This window comes from Eublepharis macularius, chromosome 18 (genome assembly GCF_028583425.1).
Source record: "Eublepharis macularius isolate TG4126 chromosome 18, MPM_Emac_v1.0, whole genome shotgun sequence".
NCBI lineage: Eukaryota > Metazoa > Chordata > Lepidosauria > Squamata > Eublepharidae > Eublepharis > Eublepharis macularius.
In genome coordinates, this window is record NC_072807.1 from 40,734,570 (window position 1) to 40,752,467 (window position 17,898).

General features: G+C 51.3%; 1 protein-coding gene and 1 long non-coding RNA gene across 4 annotated transcripts in view; one reads left to right on the top strand and one right to left on the bottom strand.

Moving 5' to 3' along the window:
- The window catches only part of LOC129345182 (uncharacterized), a 29,083-nt gene extending 22,764 nt beyond the window's left edge, over window positions 1–6,319 (top strand). Inside the window, exon 3 of the long non-coding RNA XR_008598461.1 lies at window positions 6,034–6,319. This is a non-coding gene — a long non-coding RNA (uncharacterized LOC129345182). The remainder of the gene's footprint in view (window positions 1–6,033) is intronic.
- The window catches only part of UNC13C (unc-13 homolog C), a 101,208-nt gene that overhangs the window by 15,501 nt on the left and 67,809 nt on the right, over window positions 1–17,898 (bottom strand). For all 3 annotated transcript variants that reach the window (XM_055002180.1, XM_055002178.1, XM_055002179.1), the window contains 9 exons: window positions 16,825–16,914; window positions 14,450–14,578; window positions 13,174–13,307; window positions 10,878–10,963; window positions 7,799–7,925; window positions 6,010–6,106; window positions 4,978–5,121; window positions 3,855–3,932; window positions 2,944–3,021 (listed from right to left, as the gene is read on the bottom strand). In XM_055002180.1, the coding sequence (XP_054858155.1) occupies window positions 2,944–3,021; window positions 3,855–3,932; window positions 4,978–5,121; window positions 6,010–6,106; window positions 7,799–7,925; window positions 10,878–10,963; window positions 13,174–13,307; window positions 14,450–14,578; window positions 16,825–16,914 (963 nt within the window). The remainder of the gene's footprint in view (window positions 1–2,943; window positions 3,022–3,854; window positions 3,933–4,977; window positions 5,122–6,009; window positions 6,107–7,798; window positions 7,926–10,877; window positions 10,964–13,173; window positions 13,308–14,449; window positions 14,579–16,824; window positions 16,915–17,898) is intronic.

Below are 17,898 nucleotides of genomic sequence, written 5' to 3' on the forward strand. Positions count from 1 at the left end.
AAGGTCACCCAGTGAAACTGATGGGTAGTTGATTTATTAGGCATTTCTTGACAAAGGTACGGGCATTGGCGAAGATGGCTTTGAAAGGGCAGAGAGAAACTCCTGGGGAACGGGGCTATTAACAGCTAAAGAGAACCTCTCAGTTTAGAAACCAGGCGCCACCAGCTGCTGGGGGTGGTGGTGGGGGGGGAAACAGCAGGCAGCCAGCTGTGCTTCTCCTGCCCGACTTCAGGGCTTCTTGGAAGATGTGGATGTGTCTAAATCTAATTTATAACTGATGAATTAAATTATATACTTGTGTTTTTAATCTAGTCTCTTACATCTTCTAGTTACACTTAATCCTTCTTTGTTGTTGTTGTTGTTGTTGTTGTTGTTGTTGTTCCTCCAACCTCCTTGGCTTCTGTGGGAAACCGGGAGGGGCTCGGATGTGCCTTCCTCCCCCTTCTCCGGCTTGGCTGCTCATGTGGTTTGGGGCATGTGGGTTCCCGAAGTCAGAGGTCTCCAGGCTTCCTCGTGCTATGAAGGAAATCCTAATATATGCAGACAGCCTGCTTCCTTGGCCTACTTTGCTCACCAGGATGTGCCGCTTGCTGGTAATTCACTTTTCTGCATGGATTATTCAGGAGTTCCATGAACATAACTAACAGCGCTCAGCATTAACTCACTGCTTGAAAACGCCTCAGTCGTCATGAAATCTGAGCACAGAATTTAAACTCAGATGAAAGAACGCTGAGGCGTTTGCAGACCAATCCAAGGAGACAAGCTGGATGGATACTCCCGCACGAGCACTTGCTTAAGCCTCCGCGGAGACAAGCAAGGAGGAGCTTCAGCGCCAAGGCATGCTAGGAGCAGGGATCGCCTGCTGATGCCATCAAGGGCTAGGATCAGTGTGGGATGAGGGTCTGAGAGACTTGGCGGGTTCACATGTTACCTCCGTATGGCTTGGGGAAAGAAGGGAGGGCTCTTGCTTGGCCTGCTGAACCACGTGTGTGGACTGGGAGGAGTACCAGGCCTGTCTTGGAGGCTCTGCATTCACAACACCAATGGGAGCTGCTCTCAGTTTTCCAGAAACGGATGGAAGAAAAATGTGTGCTCTCCTTTATCAGGCTCCAGTCAAGATCCACAAGATGACAGACACACTCCAGCGCTTTGCGTGCCACAATGCTCCAGCACTGCTCAGTAAAAGCACGCCTGCACATCAATGGGGCTGAGAGGCTGGGCTGGGGCCCCTGCCAGTCATGGCAAACATTCACACTGGTACTGCACCCAACTTTGCTCAGAGGCTCACAGCCTTGCCCTCCCTTCTGCCTCCAGGCATCTTTTCTGGAGGGCCTTCATCTGCAGCTTCCAAACCAGGCCCGCAGAAGATTAGCCATTTGGCAGCTGGGTTCCAGGGCAGTAAACCACTCTAAAAAATTCCACTCTGAGGTGATGCTGAAAACGCATTTGTGAAGCAAAACTTCATCGCCTTCGCACAATTTATGACGAAGAAGTGTCTACTGAAAGGCCAGGAGTGCGAATGGGGGGGGGGGCCCTCCGCAGGGCCCTTTTGGTAACTCAGCCTTGTCTGTGGGCAGCCACACTGATGCACAGGTGAGATCTCCCTCAGCAATGCGGGAGGGGAGGAAGAAGAGAGATGCTGGCGAGCACAAACCTCAAAGGAGAATCGCTCTCCTGCTTGCTTCTGCGCAGGGCATGGCAAGTTCAAGGGGTTAGACAAAGACAGCGTGACATGACAGACAAAGCACGGTACTCCTCCACAAAGCAAATCGGCACAGCTGAAACATAACCCACCACCCAAGAGAATGACAGGATGGACCCGGGGAAGCACTGGGGAGAAGATGGCACACCAACATGGAACCCACAACCCTCTCCCGCCCCCAAATGCAGATCGCACATCCCGGAGCAGGGTGCGCTTGGCTCCCTCCTGCCTTCCCCATGCTATCTGAGTGGCCTCCAGCGCGGACTGGAGCAGGGGTCCTGCCCTCCGCCCTCTCATTTTGTTTTTGAAAAAGAGCAGTATTCAACTGAACAGTTAGATGTGCCACCTTTTGGAAAAGAAAAACCTAACACATCTATTTGCAAAATCTAAAAACTGCCTGGCAGAGAGAAGGAGAAATGGGCTCCCGGAGCTGGCCAGCCAGGATTGTCTACAGTGGAGTTTGGTTGCAACCTAGAAGAGCGGGTGGCACAACTGAACAAAACACAGCACACACATGCCTCCAGTGGACCTGCCACTCTCATCAGGCATGTCTGGACACCCCTCCTCTTCAGGCTCCTGAGTCAGCTGCTCCATGGACTAGCTGGACAGGGAAGGCTAATCAGACAGTCACGGGGCAGCTCTAGAGCCTCACGACGATCAACGGCAGGGTGACATGACAAGAGCGGCTGCAGCATGGTAGTGAAGGGGCTGGGCTCCCAGTCAGCACTCGACTCCCTCTACTGTCGCAAGCTCAGCAGGTGGCCTTGGGGCAGCCCCTCCTCTCAGCCAAGCTCTCCAGGCTGCTTGTGAAGATGGTAACACTGACTTTGTTCCCAGCTCTGAGTGGGCCACTCCTCTGTCTGGAAGGGTGGTATATAAGCGCACTCTAATGTAGCATAGTGGTTAAGTGGCTGGGCTGTGAGCACTTTGCTGGTTCGACTCCCACAACCGCCATGAGCTCAGCAGGTGGCCTTGGATCAGCCGCTCCTCTCAGCCCACCTTCCCCAGCCGGATTGTGGGGACACTAAGCGGGACACTCATCTGTCCAGAAGGCAGTATATAAGCATACTGTTGTTATTATTATTATAAAGGCAGTCCTTGAAGCAGCACCCTGCTCCCAGTCCACCTCTGAGCCGCTCTTTAATTGAGTTAGGGCAAAGATCAGGGACCAAAACACTCTGCTAGTGATGGGGCAAGGCTGCAGTATAGGAAGGGGGGGTGGGGAAGGGAATGTCACTCACCTCTTTCCCCCCCATGGCTTCAAACATTTTCTCAAGCTGGACTCGCAGCTGCTGAATGTTGTTCATTAAGATGCAGGGCTACAAATGAGACAGGCAGCCGTGACTTTCTAAACCCAACCAAGGGCTGGGATCAGGCAACACAACAAGACAGAGCTGTCAACATGGAGTCTTTTTCTGCGCCAGCATCCCCGGGGAGCCCAGCTGAACAGCTTCCCCAGTGGGAGGTCTGGTTTTGATGCATCAGCATTTTTCTGCCACAGTCACCGGTGATTTCTCTTTCTACAATGACAGACAGCCCCTGCCCTGCCCACACCAGACCTCATTCTTCTGTTTCCTTGGGATTTATCTTTTTTGGAACACTTAGGAAATGCATACAAATCCGCCAAAGTGGATTCTTCTTTTGTTATTATCCAGCATCAAGCCAGGAAATGGAAAAGGTGACTGCAACGCAATGGCCCTTCAGAGAACAACATCAAACACAGAACTCCGTGAGCCTTTTAAAGCTCAATTCCTTGGCCTGGTACCAACTTGCTCCCTGGATCCCCAGTATACCACCCACCTCAGACAGAGTTTTATGCCTCAGGAGCTGGCAGGCCTAGAGAGGCAAAAAATCCCGGCATTCCGATATGATTAACCAAGCAAGAAGGGTGCCTCCACACAGGTCCGGATGGCCCCTGGCAAGGAGGCAGCTGTCGGGGAGGGACTCAGCTCCTAGCCCTGTCTGCCCGGTCCTCCAGGGCACCCTCACTGCCGTGAGCCAGTCCCCAATCTTCTTCTGAGACCCCACCTCATTATCACCTCTCAACCAGTCACCCCTCCCCAGAGAATTGCTTCTATTGCCCAACCACCTGGGTCAGATAGCAGCTGAAATGCAGCACAAGAATGTAGCAGCTGTTCAACCCTCCACTCACCACGTTTCCTTTATCACAATAGGAGCCAAAGTCCTTGCTGATAATTGCTGCATACTGAAGAAGCACTTTATGGATTGTCTGGAACAAATAAGGGGGGCAAATTATTGCAATTACTGTACACCACAGCCCCACGCAGGGCATGAAAGGGTTAGCTGGCAATTTTCTTACAACCGCCCTGCAAGGAAGGTCAGCAAAATTGTCCCATTATTGTAGATGGGAGATTGATATCCCTGGGCTGCCCTGTAGGTTCCCGCAGGAGGTGAGCTCAGAACCAGGAACCTCCTCAGGCACTGCTTGATCTCTTAGGGTTTTGTACCCAGCCTGTGCAGTTGGCAGACCCACTCATGACACTGCAGTTCCCCAGTCAAAGCTCACTCTTCATAGTGATGCTGCTGCTGTTGGAGGGCGGAGCGGAGGAGAAGCTGCCATTGTGGGTCTCTTTCTCCCCTCTTTCTTGAGTACAACGGCCGATGGGATGGGTTTGTGAGGTACGCATTTCCCTTTCCTGTGCTGATAGCCATAGATGGGAGGCATGGAAAAGGTCCAGTGTTGTATATTTAGCCATTATCAGGAAGAGGGCAGAGAGAGCTTCTGGATGCTCCACATCTCTGGCTGCATGTAGCGGGCTGACACCTGCACCCTCCTTTGCCATTCCCACAGCAGCCCATCTATGAGCTGCTCAGCCCCGGTTTGGGTACCTGCCTACTGCCACCACTTAATCCAACAAAGGCAAGCTATGGAAAGGTCTCAAACAGTCTAACCGTTATCTGGCAGATCCTTGCTCACACAACAGCCTGTGCGAGACCAACACGGACCCTGCCATGGCCAAGCTCTGGAGTGTGACCACCCACCTTCTACCTTGATGAAAAGGATCACAGACGGGGAGGGACCCCCTTTTCCACAAAAGCCGTGGTTGACCTGGTAGATGCAGCCCTTTCCTGAGCATATATGCAATCTGGATGGGCAATTTCCACAGGCCACCGAGGAGATTCTCTCTGCCAGTGTGACCACCCAGTGCAGGCAGCCATTTGGCCACTCCTGAGAGGACTGAGAAGCCTGTTGGTTCCAGTGATCCTTCCCAAACACCACATGGGCAGGCTCCCAAAGGATGATGTCACCGTACCTTGGCAAATCTCCGCATCAGATGCGAGAGGGCTTCCGGATTAGGACACTCCAGTTTTTTTATAATCTCAAAACTCTGGTTGAGTTGTGTGAAGACATCCACCACAGAGCAGGAAAAAAGGGCATGGTCCGAGGTTTGCTGGAACTAAAGGAAGCAAGCATCACTCACATGGGGGAACACACAGCTGGGCCCCTCCATTCCTTGCCCCTCTAAGAGCAGCCGCACAGCTGCATCATTCAACTCCAGGTGTTGGGCTGGGACACTGGAAATGTCTGCTGTTTAATCCAGATTATTCCAGAATGGCATGGACACTGCCCTTCCTTTAAGGAGAGCCCCTGACAATGTGCCATTCTCAACCCTGATGCTCTCAGCCTGAGAGCCAAGCTACAGGTGACTTTTTTCATGTGGAGAACACTTGATTGTTTTCATAAGTTTTCCTGGGAACTGAAGTCCGAGTGTCCTTCCCCTCTCTGTTAGAATCGCTGCCTGAAGACCCAGAGAAAGCCGGTAGCAGCAGCAGCAGCTTTTGCAAATCATTCCTCCAGTCACAAGCCTGCTACTCTAGAGAAAGCTGCCATGTCGGTGAAACTCCCCAGGAGCAGGACGCCCAGGGAGAAAGTAGCAGCTGCCCGCCCCCAAACGATCGTTGAGAGCCCTCTTGTCCAGCAGGCTTGTGACTGGAGGAACGATTTGCAAAAGGGAAGGACACTCGGACTCCAGTTCCCAGGAAAACTTGCGAAAACAATCAAGTGTTCTCCACGTGAAAAAAGTCACCTGCAGCTTGGCTCTAAGGAAGACGGCCTGTGGCAGACGGATGCCCAGTCCTCTCTCCAAAGGCCACACAGGAAGCCCAATGCCATCTCAGAAAGGGTCCCAGGGAACCCTTCCCTGCACGCCAGGGAAGCGGCAGGCAGGCAGGCAGGCAGGCAGGCAGGCAGACTGTCACTCAGCCAACGTGCTACGATGCTGGAGTTGGGGGGCACCTCAGACCCCCTCAGCAGAATCCTCCCAGCTAGGTGACAACCCACTCACCCCGTCTTTTTTATCTCTTTCCAGGGCGCCATGAAGAAATTCCAGAGAGACGTCCTCATTTTCGTCCAGCCACTGGATAACAAATGGCTCAAACCACCTAGGAACACAAACAAGCAAGCTTCACCAATAGGGGTGGGGTTTGTTGCCCCTGGCAACCATTTTGTCAGAAACAAATACACAACAACACACACTCTCCCTCATTACTTCACTGATTGCATCCACTCCCCCCTCCCCTCCCCACCTGTATATATCTGACCAGTTTCTTCATACCCTCCATGCATCTGACGAAGAGAACTGTGGTTCTCGAAAGTTTACGCTACAGTAAAGTTGGTTAGTCTTAAAGGTGCTACTGGACTCTTTTCTGTTTTGCTACTACAGACTAACACGGCTAACTCCTCTGACCTCATTACTTCAGTGGGCTTTCAGACTGGAATGCTCAGTATAAGGGGAAGGTTACTGATCCTGTTACAGATCAGTGTGTTGTTATTCTCCTCACCACAATCACCCTGGGAGAGCTCGGAGCGAGCTCTGACTGACCCGAGATCACCCAAATGGCTTCAAGCAGAGGAGTGGGGAATCAAACGGCAGCGTCAAAGAGTTGTTATTGGAGTCCAGTTATCTTCAGTGTGGGAATTATCTTGGGCGCAATCTTATCCCCCATGTTATTCAACCTCTATGTAAAATCTTTAGGAGAACTCATCTGTAGCTATGGAACGGGATGCCATCAATATGCTGACGATACCCGGCTCTACATCCTGCAGCAGAGGTACTGAGTCGCTGCTTGACAGCTGTTGTCCATTAGCTCAAAGCAAACAAATTAAAATTGAACCCAGACAAGATGGAAGGAATACTGGTTGGAAAAGCAGAGAGCGACCTTGAAGGACGTTGTGCTTCCGACCTTGGACGGGGTCCAGTGGACCCTGGCTGACCCGTTTAAGAGCCTAGCGGCTACACTGGACCCAGCACTGCTGCTGGAGAAGCAAGTAAATGCAGCTGCAAAAAGGCCTCCTCCCAACTCGGTCTCGCCTGCAAGACGGGCCCCCCCACCTTCACAAGGCCCACCTGGCCACCTGGATTCATGGCACAGGGGCATTAAGACTAGACTCCTGGAATGCACTCTACATAGATCTCCCCTCAAAGTCAACTTGGGAGGCTTCAGCTGGTGCACAACACTGCATCTCCCCCTTCTGAGATTCTCCCACAATATTCCTGTCCATGTAATAGATTAAGAACTATTTCTTGGGAAATGGAGAATTAATTCTCTGTTTTATCTTGGGGGAAATGTTATGTGAGAAACAGAGTTAAGGAAGGCATTTGCCTCTTTCTAGATGTGATTTGATTTATTAGACTTTTAACCCACCCTCCCTTCAAGCGAGCTCAGGGCGGGTCACAACATCAAATCCATAATGCAATAAAGATAAAAGCATAGAAACATACAATAAGTATGAGTAAAATAGTCAAGTACAACACAAAACAATTAAAACCAGATCATTCCAAGATACAGCGTTCGTGGTTTCTCACTCAGTACTGTGGGGTGCAACACAGCAGCTCGCCAAGACCGAACCAGCAAGGCAAGGTGGCCTAAAAGGCCAGGGCTGGCTGGATAGGCTGCCCGCCCCCTAGCCACAGCCATAGGCCTGGCGGAACATCTCCGTCTTACGGGCCCGGCGAAACTGTAACGAGTCCCGCAGAGCCCGGGTCTCTATTTAAAGGAAACTTGAGTTCAACAAGCAGAACCAAAGCTCTAGAACTCCTCCCCCGCCCCAAACACGTTCCCTCCTCGACTCACAGAGAGTACTCAGGTGCAGCATCTCTGAATGCGGGAAGTTCTCGCACATATTCATTATAAAACCATTTCACTTTGAAGTGCAAATTCATATAATCTGTGCTCTTGCATAACCGCTGCTTTTCATGCTCTGAAATGGAGCAAGAGAAAAGAGAAAGAAAATATTTAATAAAGCTCCAGCTGTAAATAAAATGACTGCATTCCAGTGCACACTTCAGCTACATTACTAGCCCCAGTACAATAAATCATCCCAGGCTCTAACAGCCAAGATCTGCTTAGTTTTTAGAACCTCTACGTACGTACACAGTGACTTAAAGGTCTCAATGCCTGTGGGAAAACGGGCATCGCCTCCACCCTGAAATGAAAGCAAAGAGCCTTAGGGAAAGGCAAGATCCTTGCAAGAGAAGGGCCTGCCACGCAAGCAGCTTCGGAAGCGCAATGACCAGGCTAGACCGGATGTGTGGCCACGAGTCCCTGGGCCTGACTCAGATCATGTCACTGCCGAATGGGATTCCAGGGAAACAAAGTCGACAGGTGTGCCGGCGGGGTCTGACTGGACCTGGGACTGAGGTGTGGTGGAAGGAGAGGGAATGGGCCAATGAAGTGTCACTGGCCCTGTTGTGAGGCTCCGTGTGTAATATATCGAGCGCTTGCCTCATCTACCTTGGTCCTAGGCCAGCCAAGCCAATGCAAGGTGCTGGTTTGGACCTAGAAAAATAAAATGGAAGTCCAGAGGCAACTTAAAACCTAACGTTTATTCCAAGAAGAGCTTTCATGAGTTGAGACTTCATCTTCCACATTTCTACAGGGAAAGATACTGGGGTGGGGGGTGGTAGTTGGGGCAGAAAGCCTAAACCTAGGAAGAATACACCAGGTTAATAATAACAATAACAACAGTAACATTCGATTTATATACCGCCGTTCAGGACAACTTAATGCCCACTCAAAGCGGTTTACCAAGTGTGCTATTATTATCCTCACGACAATCCCCCTGTGAGGTGGGTGGGGCTGAGAGAGCTCTGAGAGAGCTGTGACTGAACCAAAGTAACCCAGGTTGGGTTCTGCCTGTCATTTCAGCTTGGGCTGCCTTTTCAACGTGGGGGTGAAGCTAGTGGGGCTAATGTTTAACCATCAGGTGACGATGCTTCCTTGGGGGAATGGCACAAGTTGTGTGCTTGCTGCTGCAGCCTGACAGTTACCGCTGAACCTGTACAGCTGCAGAACGAAGAAGATGCTCCCGAGACTGCCCTTTCCTCCAGGCAACGGGCCCTGCAAAGGCAGCTCTGGAGAAAAATGAGGCAGTCCAACTGCAGATTACCGTCTGCCTTCTGGGAGGTCTTTGGCAGTGTGAGTTAGGTAGCTGGAAAGGTTATAAATATGCAAGTCACCACCATACCTCACAGATTATGATGAAGTATCTCAGCTCAAATTCTATCCACCAGCCTGTATGATATGTAAATCAGGACTGAAGTGCGGCTGCTAATGTGCTGGCCCCCTGCCAGGCAAGGCAGCTTCCTTTGTGCTGTGTGTATAGTGTTCAGTTCTGCAAAAGGGAGATGCCAGGAGCTAGACTTGATGAAGACAGATGTCCAAGTGTTCATTTCCCTGCTTTCCAGGACAGCTCCATCTCTCTTTTGGAACCATTTGCTTACAGTCCCTAATTTCTCCAGTAATTCTGCTGTTGTTTGCAAACCTGCCGGCCTAAGTTCCAGTTCCAGATGCCAAGCTCTGGTCATTGTGGACTTGTGGCTTCCAGGGACCGCGCTGACTTTGAGTCCACTGCCTGCCCCCTTTCCCTTGCAGAAGTTCTCCAGGCAGCGCCCTCACTAATCCAATCCACTTCCCTACCAAAAGACGCAAGAATAACAAAAGCCAATCTCCCAAATGCAAATGGTCACACAGCCGCTCACAAAGCAAGGTCAAGCCCCACAGGAAGTGGGGAGAGGTTTCCTTGCATGACCTGAATTCCTCCCAGCATAGAACCATCATTGAGCACAACCAACGTGGTTAGGCACTTTATAGCAAGAAAGAGAGGCAGACAGACACAAGCGCACACGGGACTTGGGCTGGCAGCACACGACGTTATGTTTCAAATCAGAGAATGCTTATTTCGTACAGGATTTAAGAAACATTCTCATAGCATTAGCTAGTATGAGTCTGCTGCCTTGTGTGCCTCACAGTTCTAGCGTTATGAGAGTGGGCAAAAGCGTCCGTCCATCCACGTTCTCTAGACCTCCACCATGCCTCTCCCTCTCTTTAGCCTTTCCATACAGGGGGGTGAAAGTGCTCCAACCTCTCCGTAGTTGGGACTGCCCCGTCCGGCACAGTTTCCAGCCTTATGATCTACTCTCTGGGATGCAGTGACCAGAGCCACGCACTGTCGAGCTCACAAAAGCCCGTTATTGGCTGTTCTGTTATCAAGCCCTTTCTTAACAATCCTCAGCAAACAACTGGCCCTTTTCCACTGCCGCTACATACCCAGCGGATGTTTTCAGAGCTGCTCAAAGTGTCAAGCCACCCCCAGTCACTCAGAACACGGTTCCAGATGCCCCAAGCACCACGTTTTCAACCCCAAGCTCTTTCTCCTGGTCACTCACCACCAACTCAGACCCCATCATTCTATATGCAAGTTAGGATTTGTACCCCAGTGTGCATCACTTTAAACCCAGTTAACTCCAAACCTGCCATTTTACATCAAGCAAAAAAGTACTATAAAAGTGCAAACTATTGAAAGAGATTTTTTATGTCATGGTTAAACTAGGGGATTCTTCAAAGGGCAGGAACCCAGTAAAAACCACAACAACCCCCACCTCCAGGCCCGGGACAGGGCATTCCATGTCTTGCATATCAGCTGTGACATCAGAAGGGAGCTTTAGGATTGACAGCACTGGCAGGGACCAATTCCACCCACCCAGGCAGGCAGGCAGGAATCTATCCTGGCCATTGTACGTGGAGACTGACAGCAAAGCTCTGGTAAACGCTGTACCAGGGAAGGCGTGCATCATGCCAGCCTCTGAGACCTGCCCAGGTGGAGGAAGAGCAACGGGCACCTCTCTCAAGAATCAGCCTTGACCCCCATTACCTTCCAGAGCATACTTCATGTCCTGAGCAAAGAGGGTCCACATGATTTCAGCACTGACGTGACCCATGTTCAGTTCTTGAGGGAACCTGAAAGCAAACATAAAAGCATTGTCAGTTCTGCTTCCCTGCTGCTGAGAATGGATTCCGACAAGTCTCAGTTCCTTGAAGCACCAGCTCAGCTCAAAAGCGCCCTCCAAGGGGTAGGGAAGGGGCCAGATTCTAGCAGTCCCTTCAGATTGGCACGGTGCAGGGACACAGAAAGCAAATCCTCTGAAGAGTGCAACCGCAAAAGGAAAGAAGGGCACACATCAGTCTGCCAAGGACTCCCAAAGAGTGGCCCAGAGACACCAGATCTGTAGCACTCTGAAGACCCGTGTGGCCTAAGCAAGGGCCTGTTTCTGTATGGCTGGCGGATGCAAGTGGAGGGAAACAAGGTACATGCTGCAAAGCAGCCTGGTGGAGTTGTTGACACTTCCTTGTTTGTAACAGGCCACAGAAATCCATGAGGCACATTTCCAAGGAACGGGGCACTTGGAACAACGAGGCAGGGTTCCTCTGAGGGCTGGTTCACGGGCAACCAACCTCCAAGCCCTTCCTGGGTGCAGAAACTGCATGGTGTGAGCAGGCATGCCACAAATCTATCCCATCCCAGTAGCTCCAAAAAGTGCCATGGCAACAGGAGTGCCTCCAGGGAGCAATGCTTTCTCGATGCTGTTTGTTCTCTGCTGCCGTTCCTACAGCCTGAAGCATTTGCCTGCGCAAAGTGGCCTTTTGTGGAGGCCACTCAACAATGGAGAAGGACTCTGAAGATAAGCCAGCATCACAAAAGAGGAGGAGGGAGGACTCCCCCCCACCCCGCCCCCACCCCGCCAGACTGACATCACAAAGCACTACTGGAATGGTTCAGCCACATAAACATCTGCAGGCAGCTCCAGCCTTTCGCTCTGCCAGAGAGGCTGCAGTGTGCTGAAATGTCCTGCAGGCTCCATTCTGACACTCGGACGTTAGGGAAATCTCCCGCATGAGAGGGAGACGGGCTGGTGGGCTTGGCAGCTCAGTGCACAGCACCCATCCAGGCTCAGCGAGGAGCGCAAGGAAGTGACCCGCTGCCCGGGATTGCTTCACTCACCCCTCTCTGTCATCGGGTGGTCCTCATTCCAACAGAATACCAAGGAGGGCAAGAGGGCCCTGTGCGCTCTCGAGGCAGCAGCCCCGCCCCGTTCCCCCCGCCCCCAGCATTCCGGCTGGCTGAGGCTGCTCTGCAGGGCGGCTGGGTGAGGCTTGGGGCCGTGTCCAGAGTGGCCCCCCACGCAGAGGCAGCGGCGGCCATTTCCCCTGCAGCTCAGCAACGGGGGGACGGAGCGTGGCCTGTGCTTGCTACCCACCCCTACAAGCACGGCAGCTCGTTTTAACATCAGAAGGACACCGAAGCACAGCAGCCGTTCCTCTCTACTGAGAGGAGTTTGGGCCCTCTTTCAAAGCCGAACAAGTTGCTCTGCATATTGTCAAACCACGTGGCCACTGGGGGTCTGGTCCTAGCCACAACAGTGACCTCCCCTCACCCTTCCAGGCAGCCCCTCTGAGGAAACTTGGGAAGTCTGGAGGCCCTCCAAGCCCACAGATCTACAGCTGCTCCTGGGTTTCCTCCCTCTTAGCAACCTGCTGAATGATGCATCCCGGCCCTGAAGCAAGCTGAGCTGCAATCCTAGGATTCAAACAGGGCTGGTTACCCAGAAATCTGAAAAGCACCCCCAGCTACCACTGGACAACTGGCTGCAGGGGGCTGTGTGAGGCTCACCCCACTCACGCCTCTGGAGGACCAAGCTGACAGCCTGGCTCAGAAGGCTGAGTCGCCGTGGAGAAGCTGCAGGAAGGCTTCGCCCTGGGGTGAGCTTGCCTGCTCAGGTGGCTCCAGACCACACGTTTGCTACCAACTTCCATGGCAATACTTCCATGCTGTGCCGTTTACCTGCCCTTGGGAATGTGCCAAGCTACGTGGCAACTGCAACCAGCAGAGAAAATGCACCACACATTCACTCAAGCACTGGCTATGTGGGACAAGCTCCTGGGAGAAACACCAAACAGCCCTTGGGAGAGCAAGCATTTCGAGCACTCTAGCAGTTGAAAAAGCGCCCACCCAAAAAGAGGACGACAGATTTTAAAGCAAGGAAGAGGGTCTAAGCGCTCCCTTGGAGGACGATCTTTGGGTCTTCCCTGGGCTGGAGGCGGGGGGCGGGAATTGTGCTTTCCTGGGATGGCCCGCCTCCCTACCATATGGCTGCCAAGCACAGTCTTACTGGTTCAAGACTGGGGTGTAGGCCATCCGGTCCTCATCAATAACGGTCACCATAAGGGTAATGAGCTGTGTCCAGAAATCCAAGTTCTTAGTCGTTGGACCTTGTTCTTCTCGAGGAATATCTTGCTTTTTACCCTGTTGGCAAAAGTATGGGGAAATGGCACGTCTTGTTTTCCTCCTGGAAATAAAAAGGTGCACCCTTCATCTGAAGCACCCACCACCCTGCCTCTGGTCTGTTTTTTTGTCAACAGAAGCCACACAGGGCAACAAGACTTACCTGGACCCCTCCCAACCGCTAAATCTCAGTGGACAGGTGAGATTTTCCAGATTAAAATCCAAATTCTGAGTCAAACCATTTTTTTTCAAAGGCACCATTTTACAAGCATTTGCTCTGCTAACTTTAGACTGGACTGAAAAGCCTACAGGCGACGCTTCTGCACGGCTCAGCAAGTAAGCGGTTGATGAACTGCCAGACTGAGATGCAGAAAGGGTTAGGGTTTTACGCACTTGGGCCTCTTCTGCCGCCATGTATGTGTTGTGCCGTACCTGTGATCACACATCCATGCTATCACCCAAAGCAGAATATATCTGTCTATGCTAATGAGACAGCTGATGCTTGCCAAGCTGGGAAAGGGCCACCCAGACAGCATTTTCACTGAGAGACTGACAAAGACAAAAGCTGAAGCACTCAGATTCCGTGGAAACGCAAGCCCGCCTCAGATGTGAGCAGCTGGCTTAAAAGGGCCGGCAGGAGAGTGGGCACGTCAGAGCTGGCCTGCAGAAGGACTGAGCGTGACATCCCTCCCCAAGAAAGAGGCCTGCAGCACGCCCGGGAGCTGCTAGTGGATCCCCTCTAGAGAGAGCCGAAACAGACAGGCTTCCCTTTCCTGTCAGTTAAAGAAGAGCCACTATGCCGCTCTTGCTCAAGGCAGAGGTTTAAGAAACAAGGGTTCCGACAAAAACTCTCAGCGGAACAAGAATTGACCACATTCCCCTTCTGTACAGGCCCAGGGCATTTTGCCTCAAGCAAGAGTTAAGGACCATCGCTCTGTGCCGGCAACTCAGCCGACGGATCTCTGGTCCAGTGCAAAAGTTTTTCAGGCTTCGGAGTGCTGCTGGGTTGGACCAAGGCAGGATCCTCTTTCAACCTACAGCTGGCCAGAGGCCTCTGGGAGGGCTGCCAGTCTGGCATGAGGGCAGCAACCCCCCTCCAGGCAGCTGCAGACCAACCCCCACTCTTGCTGGGGACGAGGAGACATTCCAAAAGCAGAGCTCACCTGATCCACGAGCTGTGAGTACAGCTCATAGCAGTTGTCAAAAATGTATCTGTACGTGGAGTCCAAGCAGGCTCTGACACAGTCTTTCACCACAGTGCTGGCACGGGGCGGACTCTGCAGCTCCAGGACCTGAGAAGTTCACAAGATGCTCTCAGAGCGGTGAACAAGTGAATGCCATTATTATCCCCACAAAACAGCTGGGGCTGAGAGGAGTGGCTTGCCCCAGGCCACCTGCTGAGCTCGTGGCAGTTGTGGGATTCCAACCAGGAGGGTGCTGATGCGCAGCCCAACCACTTAACCACTGTGCTACAGCAGCTCAAGTGTCTGCAGCATCAGCAGCAACAAGTTTCAAAGTGTGCACATTTTGCACCCAGCACGTTACTGGTTCAAATGGAAGGTCACTGGTATCACTCTAGGCAGTACTACTTGATTTATTTAGATCACTGGGTGCTCTTTCTCTATACATTATGTCTGAAGCAAAAATAATAAAGCCACTAAAATACATTAATGCCACAAAAACAAGACAGTAACAATTATCTTGAGCTGTCAAGGCAGCAGAGCATCTCCTTAGCTTTAGGACCTTGAAACAACATTCTCTGGGAGCCACTGAAGCAGATCAGCGCCACAGAGGAGCTTTAATTTTTCAATGATACTTAAACTCTGAGGCTGCTCGGTCACAGAGACAACGGTCCATGTAGCTCTCTATGCTGCTGCAGAGGCCTTCTCAGGGGCAAAAGTGCCCCCACAAAGCAGTCTTCCCAGAGCCATCCTTGCCTCAGGCCCCACTGACTGGCATTTCACACGTGTGTGCATGCACACACATGGCTTTTTCAGGCTTTTAAAAATCAATAAATGTCAGACAGCGGCACGCAATAATGTTACTGCTGCAATGTATTAATTTCTTGCCGGTTTTTAAACAAGTCTCTAGCCCTCTTCGCTGTAAAGTTATAAGGGGAAATGTGCAGCCTGCACATTTTGCCTTATCAATCTGGCAGGAAAATGACACGGACTGACTTTTTAAGTGATCTGTCAAATACTTTTGAAAAAGCCCCCCACCCCACCCCCCGGCCTCCAGTGTGCAGGTTCCAGATTCCACAAAAATAGCAGCTTGTAAGAAAATGCACATACTTCTTATAACAAGCACCTCTAATCAGACGTATGATTTCCCCATGCACCGTGGGTGCTGTCCACCCTTAGTTCTGGGAGGCCAAGTGGTGTGGTCTCCAGGAGGACATGCACTTCAGTAAGTGGGCGAGACCAGCAGCATCTTCAAGACTAACCAACTTTATCTTTATCTGAGAGCCTGTTCGGTGTAGTGGTTATGAGTGTGGGACTCTAATCTGGAGAGCCGGGTTTGATTCCCCACTCCTCCCCTTGAAGCCAGCTGGGTGACCTTGAGTCAGTCACAGCTCTCTGGAGCTCTCTCAGCCCCACCCACCTCACAGGGTGTTTTGTTGTGGGGATAATGAGAACATGCTTTGTAAACCGCTCTGAGTGGGCATTAAGTTGTCCTGAAGGGCGGTATATGAATCGAATGTTGTTGTTGTTGTTGTTATTATTATTATCTGACGAAGAAAGTTCTGGTTCTTGAAAGCTTATGCCACAATAAAGTTGGTTAGTCTTAAAGGTGCTACTTGACCCTTTACTATTTAGCAACTACAAACTGACACGGCTAACTCCTCTGGATCTATGCCCCCCTACGGTGGTGTCTCTGTACCTGTCGTTATTTCTGCTTCTCACTCTGATCTGATGCTTCTCTGCCTTCTGTCTCCCTACTACTCCTTTTTGTTGAGAAGCTCACAACAGCTGCTTGCCTTTTTAACTCCTGTTGCAAGTTTTACTCACTGGTTAACAGCTGAACATAAGCATGAAGAAATTATTCTATTTGTTAATGATTCTATTCTATTCTAACAAATTATTCTATTTATTGTCGAAGGCTTTCACGGCCGGAGAACGATGGTTGTTGGGGGTTTTCCGGGCTGTATTGCCGTGGTCTTGGCATTGTAGTTCCTGACGTTTCGCCAGCAGCTGTGGCTGGCATCTTCAGAGGTGTCACTGTGACACTGAGAGATCTCTGTCTTTTGGTGCTACACCTCTGAAGATGCCAGCCACAGCTGCTGGCGAAACGTCAGGAACTACAATGCCAAGACCACGGCAATACAGCCCGGAAAACCCCCAACAACCATCAATTATTCTATTTGTTAACTGGCTGTAGAGGAACAGATACACATTCCCAGCAGTCTTGATATGAAACACAGTGAGCATGAGCTCAGTTCCTCCCAGGGTGACACCAACAGCCAGGAGTCAGTGTGAGCAGGGGTCTTGGCAATGGAGAGGGGTTCATCTTGGGAAATAAAGCTTGTGGGGCCAATTACCTTCATACGGAAAAACGTGATGCTAGTGAGCAGGTCCACTGTAGATTTCAAGTCCTGTAGTCTCTCTGGACTGCTGGCAGGAAAGTTCTCCTAGCGCGTGAACATGAGAGCAAACATGCATCAAGAAAAGCCAAGAGAGGCCTGCTTCAGAAGTCTTGCACACTCAACCTGAGGGCTCAGCATGCAGAATGCCGCTCCCCCAGAAGTCACTCTTCGACAGAGTGAGCTGCCTAAGCAGCAAAGAGCAAGTAAGGGCTGGGGCCAGGCTCCATCTTGAGGCCAAGCCCGCCAGCTGAAAAAGCACTCTGAGACGGCCTCCCTTGTGGGTCCACAGGCAGGAAGCAGGGGGCAGGCTCCTGCTGGCTCCAGGCCTAGAAAGGATGGACTCCTCCACTGGGCATTGCTCCAGCTTGACATGTTCCTTCTTTTCAGTGGGGAGGCCTGGCCTAGCCTGCCCAGCAAGCACAGGGAAAGGACACCGCGGCAGCTACTTCTGAGAAATGTCGTCTCCTCCCACGTTTGCAATTATTAACATTTATTGCATCTCTGTGGCCGTTAGGTTTTCATTGAAGGGCACTGAACCCTTTCCTCCTATGTGCACCACCCCACCGTTTCAAGTATCTGTAACTCTTGCTTGAAGAGCACTTTTAAAAATCATAAAATATACCAAACAATGCAAGGGTATGTATTAAATGACTTATACGTAACTGATTTTATATTCTTAAAATGGTACACTAAGTTTAGAGTGGATAAAAATGTGTTTCCTAGAGTCCTGTCCCCCCCCCCCCCAAGTTTTTCATTTCCCCACTTTACTGCCATGGGAAAACAAACACGTCCCCTGGAAGAAAGCACTATGGAACACACCACTGTCCCGCGCTGCTTCCCAAAGGCGAGGCAGGAGTGTGGCACTGAGGTGCTGCTGACACCCTTCCATCCCATTCAGCTTGGCCTCCTTCCAAGGCCAAGCCCCGCAGAGAGGAGCTACTGCTACTCGCTTACTCATCTGCTTCTTAGAGCTCAAACTACGCAAGGCCCTTGCAACAGAACTGGCCAGAAAACAGGACAAAGGCCAGC